This window comes from Drosophila mauritiana, chromosome 3R (genome assembly GCF_004382145.1).
Source record: "Drosophila mauritiana strain mau12 chromosome 3R, ASM438214v1, whole genome shotgun sequence".
Taxonomy (NCBI): Eukaryota; Metazoa; Arthropoda; class Insecta; order Diptera; family Drosophilidae; genus Drosophila; species Drosophila mauritiana.
In genome coordinates, this window is record NC_046670.1 from 10761841 (window position 1) to 10774559 (window position 12719).

The 12719-nt window shown below is 42.9% G+C and overlaps 1 protein-coding gene across 1 annotated transcript in view; it reads right to left on the reverse strand.

Annotated features, from left to right (window-relative positions):
* The window catches only part of LOC117145974, a 33376-nt gene extending 27483 nt beyond the window's left edge, over nucleotides 1–5893 (reverse strand). Inside the window, exon 1 of the mRNA XM_033311879.1 lies at nucleotides 5659–5893. Within this exon, the coding sequence (XP_033167770.1) occupies nucleotides 5659–5682 (24 nt within the window). The 5' untranslated portion in view covers nucleotides 5683–5893. The remainder of the gene's footprint in view (nucleotides 1–5658) is intronic.
* Between the last annotated feature and the right edge of the window lie 6826 nt (nucleotides 5894–12719).

Below are 12719 nucleotides of genomic sequence, written 5' to 3' on the forward strand. Positions count from 1 at the left end.
CATCACGAGTTACTTATATAAAACGATGATGGGTATTTATGGCAGTAAGGTGCAATATTTATTTATACACAAATTAGTTATATTTTAGGGGAAGTCCCCCAGCAATAACTTAACTTTCGCGGTTCAAACGAGTTTGACGAAGTCGAGAGAAGACCTTCGCATGCCAGAAGTTTTGGCCAAATAAAAACATTCGAGCTTCTAATTTGCGAGCGACCACTGTGCCGTTTATCTGTCTATGTCGTCAGCAGGGGTGAGAGGGTAGGAAGTTGAAGGTCGTTCGTTCTCCCTGTCACTCACACACACACACACATTCTCGTCCGTACTCATATTTATTTATTACTTTTTATGTTGTTTTAATGACGCCGACGACGACGACTCTGTTCTACTTCATCTGTTTCTCTGCCGTTGCTGTCTCTCCCTCTCCTTCGAGCCAACTATTGGCATCTCTGTCGCTCGCCCGCGATTATTTTCGGGTTATTAAACGAACCGCAACAACTCAGACGGCAAGCAACAACAGTCACACACACACATAACAACAAAAAGAGCCGAGCCACTTGCAGTTTTTGAATTGCTGATTAATTTTATTGCTTGTTGTAATGATAAATTCGTTTTTTGTCGGTTTTTGTTTTGATCACTTGGTTCGCCGCTCTACACGTGACTCGACCCCCATCCCCCACCACTGGTCCTCTGCCGCAGCGCAGCTCTTGCCTTTTGGTCTCCGCCATTTCCTCTGCCGTCTATAATTTATTAATTGTGCTCAGAACGTGAATCGCTGTCGTCGCCTTTTTTGTTTTGATACGCCACTTCGTGCTGCCAAAGGGTTGGGTTGTCGGTCCGCAGGGGGCGGGGTTTTCTGGTGGCATGGGGGAACAAGTCTCGTTGTTTTTGCCTTTGCCGCTGCCATTGCACTTGGCTAAAGAGCGCCAGCCCCCAATCCTCGAAGAGGGGAACAGTTTGGATGACTCTGTGTACTTGTCAACTCAGACTTGGGCCGTCTGATGTGCTGCTGCACATTGTTTATGTAGTTTTTGTGACGCAAAGAGGCATCCACATTAGCTGAGCTTCGGCAGTTGATTAACAGCCGGCTAATTATGCAGCTAGTGTTACGGTAATCGCTCGTTATTAAGTTCTTATCAACTACTAGGCAGATGAGTTTCAAGTAACGAACAACGTAAGAGTTTATTATATGAATCTATGAATCTATGGGAACATGCTTAATTAATCGAAATGTAGTTGTGTCTATGAAGCTGAGTGGTGTGCTTAGCTCAAAGAATATGCTTTTATATGGATTAGGTACACAAACAAATGTATTCGAAACCTTTTTTGACCATCTGATATTTCTGAAAACCAATTGTTTTGAGTATCTGGTATCTTGACACGACTTCTTTCCACTGACCCATTTGTATTCCCCATGCGATCCGCATTTGGTCTCGTCGTTATTGGAATCGCACTTTCGCTCTCGTTCGTCATTGCTCGCCGGTTTCGTTCATTCATTCCCATTCGATTGTCATTTATTAGGGGCCGATCATTACGTAGACATTTGTGTTTGACAATTTGAATGGGTTTTCTCACGCTAAGCAGCGCAGTCGACGGCGGCGCCGCTTTGTCTTCCAATTCACTCAGTCATTCAATTTCATGCCTCTTTCTGGCTTGTTTGCCTCCGTCGTCTGCCTTCTTTTTACTGCTCTGCTCTGCTGAGCTGTCCGCTTTTTTTTCATTCATATTTATTTAGCTAATAATATAAGTCAAATCGAAATTATTTATGACACCCGGCATCGAACGCGAGTGTCTATGCGATTGTGAGTGAATCCGACTTCGACCCTACCCCAATCAGCTGGTGGCCGTGCCGCGGTGCTTTTGTTTTGATCGTTATGTAAATGGCTGAGAGATGATTTTTATTGTTTTTATAGCCACTGAATAATCGGCGTGGGTTGATAGTGAGTGAATTCTCGCGTGCCGACTGGTATGTGTGAACTCGTAGTAAATATTTGGCTTTGAAAAATTGCTCAATGAATGCCACGGACAGCTGATCTAATCGTTAATGCTTTTTACTATGAAGCGTTGTCGGGCTTCCCCCTTGATAATCTCGAAAATGTTTTGCTATTCATATCTTAAGATACATATCTATAGATATAATATCTAGGATTGTGTTAAGATAAGGTAATCATTGATTTCAATACATTCTTAATTATTACTAGCAATGTTAACTTATTTCAGTACTATTTAGTGTTATTTAGTTAGTCTCTTATAATTCCTAATTCTTATTCACTATTTATCACCGAATCACTTATCTTTTTTCCACTCACGAAATGAACACGTAATGAAATGAATCCGTAAATATGCTCAACCCTTGATAAGTCTGTCAATTTGTTTTCTGTTTCCCGCTTTGTGTCACTGTTTCGCACAACATAAAAAGGATTGCGGTGTTTTCACTATGCTAAATGCCAAAAAGAAATCTCACCGCCCCAAACCAAGAAAAAAGTAGCGGCATTTGGTTAGCTTTCATGTATTTCCTCTTGATTAGAAACTGCAAAGCAAAACAAAACCGGAAAAAGGGTTATTTTTATTGCTCTCTGCCTGTGTGTCAGTGTATGTGAGTGGTTGTGTTTACTTCTTAACTTTCGGCGTTTCCCTTGGATTTTTCTTTTCTTTCTTATTATTATTATTATTGTCGCCGTCGCAGTAGACGTCGCGAGCTTTTAGCATTTTTAAATTGACGTTTATTATGCGCGCTGCTTTCGTCGTTGCCGTTTTTTATTGTTTTCCTTTTATTTTGGTGTGTGCCTTTGTGTGTGTAGTCAACATTGTTTTTGTATCTCTCTCCTTGCGCCGCTGCCGCTGGCGTTGGCGTCGACGTTGACGTCGACTGCGACTGTGCCGCTGGCAGAGCTGCGCTGCGCCGTTTCTTTAGTTTGTTTTGGTTTTTAATTTAATCGTTTTTGTGGCCGCTCTTTGTTGTTGTAGTTGTCGTTAAATGTGCTTAGCACGTGCTGCCGGCCTACTACCTCCCTCTCTCTCACTCCTGCACTGGTTATTGTTGACTCTTGCTTTTGCTGTTGCTTTTGCTTTTGCCCTTTTGTGTCTGCTCTTGATGCTTATTAGCGAGTGGCATTCACTCACTCTTTCAGCCAGTCACTCACCCTCCCATCCTCGTCCTCCGCCTCCTCCCCCTCCAACAACTCATTCTGCGTTCATTCATGACAGCAGGTTGCTCTGCCGTCGCTTAGAAACAAGTGGCCAATAAATTATGGCCGCAAAGAGCGAGAAGAAGAAGACTAGAGGCAGCACACTGTCCATTATTATTGCCCATTGAAAGCGTAATGGTAAATACGCATAAAGCCGTTATACAGTCAAACATCACTAGATGGAATTGTCCGCATTAATTGTGCAAAAATACCACTCCGACATACAGAAGTTCATTACTCCGCGTTAATAATGCGAATAGGTACGTTTTAAAAACATCTATTTACAAACGATGATGTTAACGATAATATTAAAATTGCTTTAAAAAATATTAATAAAATAATTTTATGCACAGTGCATAAAAGATTACAAGTTTTTAAGATTTTATGCCACTCATATAATCAGTTTCAAATATTTTCAATTTAGAAGTGACACCTTTAAATAAAATACGAATATAAAAACAATTAGAACCTCTTTAAATGCGCCAAATAAAATGTAGAACTTGAATTCCCAATGGCGGCAATTGTTCATTCACAACATGTTTGCGGTTCGAGTTAGAGATTTTTGCCTGTATTTATAGCCCGGAAAAAAGGGTTCGTCCGCCGCCGGCTGCTGCCCCTCTCCCCGTGAATGTGTTTCGTATCCGGGCTTTTTTATGATACGGAAACTGACCTAAGGTATGCGACGGGCATTTGCATGGGACCGATAATGAAAATGAGTTGCCGGGGTGCCACGCCCACTGCCATCCCCCAGAAAGAAGCGGAACAAGCGCAAGTCATGATGCTATTATTATACAACGTTCGGACTTTGGTACGTCACTGTGTCAAGGACAAGTGGATTCCATTGCGGTGTGTGTGTGTGCGTAAATTGGTAAGAGGGGACTGGTACGTGTATTTATTGTTGATTTTCCGTTTTACGACCTTTGCCCTTGTTAATCATTTATGTGGAGCGGTCGAATCCGTTGACTTTTTAACAACAGCAACAACAATATACTTCATTTCCCTTAACAGTTCTATTAACTAAACACCTCAAATAAAAAATTGAAACATTACACATTTGAAACATTACCGAAACCCCATAGCAGAATGTAAACCTTGTTGAAGTTGAAGTCATATTAAAAACTATTAAATAAACTTTTAACTTTGCAAAACGATAACGAACAAAATATTTTTAAATAAAATGCTACCTGACAAATTCCTGGTAGCAAACATTTTACTCAAAGACAGCATATCTACATATCTTGCATCGAACACTTTGTCCAATTGTGGGTCAAGTTTATTTCAAAAATGTATTTCCTCCTCGGGTTTTATTTGTTGGGGAACTTGGAAGTGAAGCCTGCAAAGAATCTTAAATGCCAATGCACTTTACATGCCCCAAACCAATCGCACCGCCCCATGCGATTGCCACCCCCTCGACGTGTATGACATTTTTGCCGTTTTTGTTTTGCTCGCCGGCTTCTACGCCTCACCATCACGTCCGCACCACCCACCGCCCCCCTTTCATCATCCATCATCACAAAAACTTTCATTTAATTGCTGCAAGCGGTAGAAATAAAGAAAGAAAACAAAGAGGGAGAAAAAACCTTGATGTTGTTGGCTTTTGTTTACTTGGCTTCGATTGCGATGGGGGCTTGTCGGGAAAGACCTCAACTTGGGAATGGAAATCGTATCTGAATCGGAATCGGGCATCGAGAATCGGGGGATTCGAGGGAATCGAGCAAATGGCTAGCTGACGACGCGTGCTGTGCGTGCCTACTACAAATGCCCCACATGGATGTGCGTGCTGCTCCGCTGGAGGCCCCATCCTTGACCCCCCGATGCTCCCCAATCGTGCCACCCCACGCCAATCCATTGAACATTTCCCGGCCGTAGCCAAATGACTTTTCAATTGGATTCGCCGGTAAACGGCAAAGGAAACAAGCGCATAAAGCGTAAATGCCGATAGAAGAAACTCAAGAATCAAAACAAAGATAGCGAATGCACCTCACATGTGTACTCATATGCAATCATATCATACACGGCAATAAACCATATGTGATAGCATAGATCCAATAAATGTAGGGAAACTGAATGTTAATAATAAGGTGATACCATACCATATGAATGATAATCAATTCTAAAAACATTGGTTATTCATAATATTTTTAAGAAATGTATATTTTCTGAGACATAGATTGCATAGCTTTAAATTACGAATGAATGTATTAAAATACGAATGATCACTATACATTTAATATATACCATTATTAGATATTATATGTAGTAAGTTCAGCTCAGATATCACATCGTCCAATTGAAATTGAAATAGTATTTTCTGATCAAAATTTCATCATTTCAATTTAGATTCAAGTGTAGTCCATCTAGAGCTAGAACAAAGACGATGACAATAACCAATCGATGGCCAATATCATTGGACAAGATCAAGGTCTGTACTTATAGAGTGTGCCATAGTATGCCCTTATCACGATCTACTCACATTGGATTCCGTCCACATTTTCATGGTTTCCTGCGAAGTCTTGAGGAGGTAATCTCGGCTGGCGGTTATTTAAGTTTGGCGCCTTTTTCTGAGTCGCTGGTTGTTTTGGGTTCCGTGGTGTTCCTTAGCCCCAGCTCCACATGTTTGCGGGTTTGGGGGTGATGGGGAACTCGATCGCCGGGCCAAGAACGATTCACTATATAGCACACACAAAACACACACGCTCTGGCACAAACACACACGCAGACCGCTGGTCCGATGTTTTTGTTTTTGGCGCTGTTGTTCGACTGGGAAAATGGGGAAAATCGCTGTGGAAAATTTACGTAGTTTTTGCTCGGGCTCTGTGGCTTTGGCCGAGCGCCTTTGGCGTCGTCGTCGCTGGTCGCTTGGCGTCTTGTTGTGCGAAGTGCAGAGTTCGTACTGAACGCTTTCGGCCTGGCCAACACACTCGACAGCCGGGTGGCCAGGGTTGCCGTCGCCGCGCCTGGAAAACTCTCTGCGCTTTGGCAACTCTGCCACATGCGCGCGTTGTTGTTGCCAGCTTTTCCGACTCGAATTTTCGTATTTTCAGTTGCTCTGTGGAAAGCCACCAGGCTGGGACACAAGCGGGCGAAAGCCATGGCTCCAATCCCAATACCAAAACTCAGACCCACAATGCTTTCAATGTACCATGCCTTCCGCCCTCTCTGCTTCGCCCCAGCTCCACATTTTCATCATTTCCTGAACTATTTTAGTGGGCCCGACCAACAAACAAAGCCAACTCGCCTTGGCTCGGTTCAATTCGGATTGCTTCAGCTCAGCTCGTATGGGTTGTGCTTTGCTTTGGCCGCTTTGCTCGTTTTCATAAAGTCGATAATTGTGATTGGCGCCTAACGGTTTCTGCACGAAGCCAAGTACATAGATGTATCGATAATATTGGATCTTTGTTGATAATGGAGAATCGATATTTTTGTGCTAGAAATCGAACTTCTGCGGCTTGTAAAGAATTTACAACCATATCAAATATAACTTATACGCAACGTAAGCTCTTAACTATATTTCCTTTTTTTTGGCCTCGTAAAATAAATCAAGATTTCCAACAGATTATTGACGATTTTGTAAGATCAAGTGTCATGTAAACTTAAAATTACAAATATTTCTATATTTTCATTCTGAAAGGCTAACAGGGCGTATGATTGATATAGCGAAAATCATTATATAAATGACTTTGGTAAGAGTAAGAACAAAAAACTTTTTCCTGAAGATCGGTAGGGATCATACGTTGGCTTAATAAATAAAACTGCAAAGTTGTATCTTAAATTACTAAAACCTTAAAACAAATCTTAGAATTAGCCATATCTCCTGTATATGTTAGTTTGAAATGATGATCAAATAAATTTATTTCGAATCAGTTCAAAGACGATCCTAAGTGCTCATATTATTTTTTCTGATTGCGAAGGCTGGCGGCATAACGTCGCACCTGATATCGCCGACTTTTATCAGTTGACAGTGAGTCAGGTGCTCTGCGGAGCGAAGCGACCACAGTGCCGAACGACCTTTTGCTGACTGATAAAAGTGGGCGGTTCGGGTGGCTAGGCTCTCTTTCCCCACACACAGTCACACTTACGAGAGCAATTCCCCACCCTCCGACCCCGCTGACTGCTGATTGCTTTGCTTGCTTCGCTGCACACACATACTCGCACACACAGTGCTGAGGAGAGAGTTGGGTGGCTCTTTGTTTGGCCCAGGCTCTCCCACAGTTACCAACCGTCATCCACCTCCCTCTTTTCCTCTCGCTCTCTCGTTCATTTATGAGAGCCAGGCCGAACGAAGAGCCGAAGTTTCTGCTGCCAAGGCAAAAGCTAAAGCCGCACTTAAACAAGAATGGATAATAAAATGGTTAAAAATTCTGATAAAAATTGATCAGGTAAGAAATATTCTAAATTATATGAAACTTGTTCATAAATTTAGGACATTATTCCAACGCTTTTTTTTTAGTTCATGAATAATTTGCTTAGCAAAAGTTTTTGTCCAGTGTAATGCCGGATTTCTAGTTCTGTCGTGGTCGCTGCTTTTGCCGCTGCCTCTGCTTCTGTCGCTGCCTCTGCTGGCGGAAAACTCCTGGTCCAAAGGCAGCCAAAACAACCGTCGACGGATGACGACGTTTTCCGACTAACAACGGACGCGCATTTTCCACCGTTTCGAGGCAAGAGCGCATTGAAATTTGTGCGACGCAGCGCAGCCTCGAAATTGGCAAAAGGGTTTTTTTTTTTGTGGGGATTTGAAAGAGGGGACAGCGCCGTGGTAATGGGCGGCTAGCAGAAAGGGGAGTCGGTTAAAGCTTTAACGATGTTGGCCACTCTGGCGGCTGTGGCATTCATTGTTCGCCTTCGAGCGCCAAGCGCTGAAAATGCCATTTTCACTGAAAACAAATATGATGTTTAAGAAGTAGTATGGAAAACAAGAGCTTAAATTGTTAGCTCTACGTTTCTCAGGAAATTCCAAGTGTTAATAGTTTAATAATATCTTTACGAACAAACCAAGAATCAATTTTTTTAACATTTTTGTTTTATTTTAGAAATCTTTAAAATGTACCTACCTACTCAATATAAAGTATATTTCTATGCAATAATTTTGTCAATCATATGCTTAATAATAATGTGTTCTATTTAAACAAATACATGTCCGTATGCATGTTTGATCGCTCAGTGTGGTGATGTTGTTGCCGCTGTTATTCATCCACTTTGCGTATCCTTTGGCTGTGCTGCTGATTTGTGCGCAAAACTTTTACAACATCGCAGTGGCAGTGGCAGCGGCAGAGGCAGAAGCAAGAGCAGGAACAGAGGAACAGAATCCAAAGCGGCAACAACAGCAACGGCCACGGCAACTCGCAACTGGCAACCTATGGCTATGGCTATGGCCATGGTATCAGCAACATTAACGAGTCTCAGCAGCGACAGCGTCACCGTCGACGAGCGCCGTTGTTGTCGCGTGGTTATTGCCGCCAGTTGCGGCTCTGCTTTGTCTACGAAAGGTCGAAGACGGAGTCTGTGGTCTGTCTCAGTCGCAGCCTCAGTCTAAGGGGACTCAGCCTGGAGTGACAGAGGCAGGGGCAGAAACAGGGGAAGGGGCGCTCCATCAGTCGCCTATGGCTTTGTCCGCTCTATCAAAAAGAAAAAAAGTTCAAAAATGCATTGCCTTGGGTTACGGGGTTCCCCCGTAATAGGGGGCAGGGGGAGAATATAGGATATGTAGAGATAGATGGGCGAATAGGTAGCTAGTTGGAATTTCCGGAAAGTTAAAACTGTCTAATAAAACAAGGGGATATAATGACTTTTATCAATTAATCACAAATTGCATAGATATCCTAGAAAGGTAGATCAAGACAGTAAGTTAGAGAAATATGCAGATAAACCAGCATTAAAGGAGATATAAGTTAACCAACACTTTAGAAGCAAATCTTTAAGATTAGAGATGAGAGATTATAAAATACCATTACTACAATAAGGATTTCAGATTAATGATCAACACATTCTATTCTATTCGATATTAAAAGATTGGATATGTACTTGAAAGTGGAAAATTGTATTTAATAAAAACAAGCTAAAGTCTTCAACCACCATGATCCTCTCCTCATCTTGATGACGATCAGTAGATGTACTGAAAGCCCCTCTTATGACCCATAACCCTTTTCTATTGCTCAACTTCCATCATTAAAGTCTTAACCGACTTTGCCTACGGAAGGCTTTAATAATTCTGTGTTTCTAATAAAATTCTCTTGATTGCCCGAAATGTTAATCATTTATTGATATTTCATTTCTGCCACAGGCCTTTCTACGCGCTTCTCATGCCCGACTCGAGCCGTGTCCACATCGCATCCCATGCAGCCCGCTTCTTTCGTTCAGCTGGCTAGCTGGGGGTTGAGTGCTCGCTTTGATGATTTTGTTTTCGAGGCTTATCCACCCCACTCTGCCACAGTGGTCCCTGGCTTAGGGTCACCCTCATTTCTACGTTTAAATCTCCCCTTAGCGAAGTGAAAGAAACTGCAACGGAGGAATATCTCCCAAGTGGGATGGGTTACCATTTAATGGGGGGATCTCGGAAAAGGATTTCACCTGAGAGCCGGTGCAAGGGCATTTGTTAGAGCTTTCACTGTATGTGCCACAGCGTACACATACAATCGCTGGCCTTTATATACATGCATGATATACTCAAATACATATGCATCTATATGAACACACACAGAGACACACACACACCTCGGGCATATACACACATCTATAAGTAAGCATATGAAGGCAAACAAAACTGAAAATGCGGTAAGCCAGGGGCGTGGGTGTTTTGGTTGTTGAATAGGGACCTCTAAGAAATAATATATATATTTGCCTGTCCCAAAAGTGTATTCTCCATTGATGTAGCAAATGAAAATGTTTTTATTGTAAGATATGATAATTAATCAGAAACTGAAGAAAATTAAAAAAATCTATGTAAATAATGGTCATGATCTTACACAAAATGGTAATAGTAAAAATGGCAAAGCTTGTTCTTTTTTTCTTTGAATTTTTCTAGTTTTCACATTTTCAATATTAAACGAAGATCTATCCACTAAATGGGTTATATTTAAAAATCATTCAGTTATCTAAAAAATAATACACCAAAAAAAATGTTCCCTTAACTACTTTAAAAGTAAAAAGTTGAAAGGAATATTTAAAATGATTATCGCGAATAAAACCCCCTTTTGCTGCGGACGCCTCTGATGTTGCTGCTGTGATGCGTTGCCTGCCCTTGTTGTTGCTGTTGTCGTTGTTGTATTTTGCCGCAGCAACAACAACAACGCCAACAAAAACATCAGCAAGAACAACAACGAACATTCGTTTCGTTCGTTAGATGACTGCCTCTGTGTGTATCTGTATCTCCGCCTGTACGTGTGTATATCTGTGTGTGGCGTGTGCTTGTGTGTGTATACAGTCCTACATTTCCATCGATTTAATCTATCTGACTACGACATCACCCAAACACACACACACACACACACACTTACCAAACCCACCCAAAAGGGGGCGGAGGGAGTCGTAGAGTGGGTTAGTGAGTGAGTCAGTGGGCGAGTGGGTGGGTTGGTGGGTTGGCGGGTTCGTCGGTCGACGGTTCGACAACGCCGACGATCCGTACAAATAACGAAATGGCAATGGGGTGTACTTGTACTGCGAATGAAAATGGGATTGGGATTGGGATGAGATGGGAGTTTGGTTCTCGTAGTGGGAATGGCAATGGAACTGGGTGCTGTTTTTGCTGGTTGGTTGCTGTTGCCGTTGCCGTTGCCTCTGCCTCTTCCTTTGCCGCTCCATGAGCAGTGACACGATGCTAGGGCACAGTGGGAGTGGGAATCGAAATGGGACGGAGTCGGACTGAGACTCCACTCGGGGACTGGGAATGGGCCAAATTTCGGTTCGTTTTGGTGCGACTATGGCTCCTAGCTTGGGTTCTGACTATGGCTCTGGCTCCGGTTCTGGCTGGTTCTACGGCTTGGATTGGATTGGACCCAGTGCTGTGTGCGCTGCTTTTTGGGCTGAGTTGGAGCCGCATAAATTTCGCTCGTCTAGTTGCCTCTGTGTGGCATTGTGTATGCCGACAACTACGACGGCGCCACAATTGAACTGTCAGTAAGCCGAGTTGGTATGGGGGACGGGGCTGGAAAATGATGAAGGGGAGTCGCTGGTAGGGCGGGATGGGGGCGGTACTGGAACAGAGTGTAACTCATAGTGCTGGAGTGTGCATAGTGTTGGAAAAGCACAAAAGGATTTCCCCCTCCAGCCAGGAAACGAATAAATTCATGACGAAACTGCAGTCTCTAGTCTCGCGAACTTCTGTGCAGAGCTTAGCCAGAGTTGCCACGTTTCGCTGAGCAGTTCATTAGTGATTCTGATGTGGGTGCTCAGTCATCAATCTAAAGGAAATGCTCACGTTATCTGCTCCCCCTTAACGCGAATGGTTTTTATATATCTTCTTTCTTTTGATCCATGGTGGGGCTTAGCTAGGGTTGCCACGTTCATAATGCAAGCAAATAAGCTCAGGTCATCATCAGAATTCTATTACATTTACAAAAAATATACCTCTGCATCTGCATCCGAATGCTATTTACTTGTACATATCTCTTTCAGAGTAATTTAGGTAAAATAATGCTTTTGTCCAAAAAATATTTTTGTATGTGATTCCGTCTCGATTCCTGATGAAACCGAACTCATTGGCACAATTTTGGTATCGTTTTAATTATATTGACACACAAAAAGAAACTAACTACTTTTTGTGGGCCAGTCTGCCAAGGACCTAGCCATCGCTCAGTGTATTCATATATTGCCATGGCGACAACAATGAAGCAACAATGCAACAAAGCGCGGCCCTTTGGTTAGAGAAGAAGTTTGCCTGCTTGCTGGAGAATCGGAAATGGAGGTAGAGCTGGAGCCATGGCCATAGTCGCATAGTAAAAGTAAGAGCTTTGGGCAGCAGTTCACTGATTGCCAGGGCAGCTGAGCGGGCTCTGAGTGGGGAAGTCTGTGTGCTGAACTCGGGTCCCAAACTGAATGGAAGGCACTGAGGGGATGCAATGGTCGGTAGTTACTACCACTCCAACAACCATTCTGAATTTGGCCAACGGTCACCGATGGTCCAGAACTCTGGACTCTGGACTCCGGACTCCGGACCAAGTCAGAACCGGAGGGGACATGTTGTGAGCTGGCAGGACGATGATGACTATTAGGACGAACAATTTCGACATACCTTACTTTCAATGGACATGGGTATGCAATAGTTGCATGTTACGTATACGTACTGTAGTCTCCTGTGCATACGGTTATGTGTTCGTGTGTGTGTGTTTGTACGGGCAGACACAAATGCAAATACACAGATACGGATACGGACACCAGTACATAGATACAGATACTCATAAACATGAACACGGACACGTGCATATGAAATACTGACCGCTGCATAGGGAACTCGCACATTATGTTTGCGGCAAGCTCTCGGCTTTCGTCTCTCGATTTGACCAAAGATTCGAGTTGGGGATCAAAACCGAGTGAGTTTTG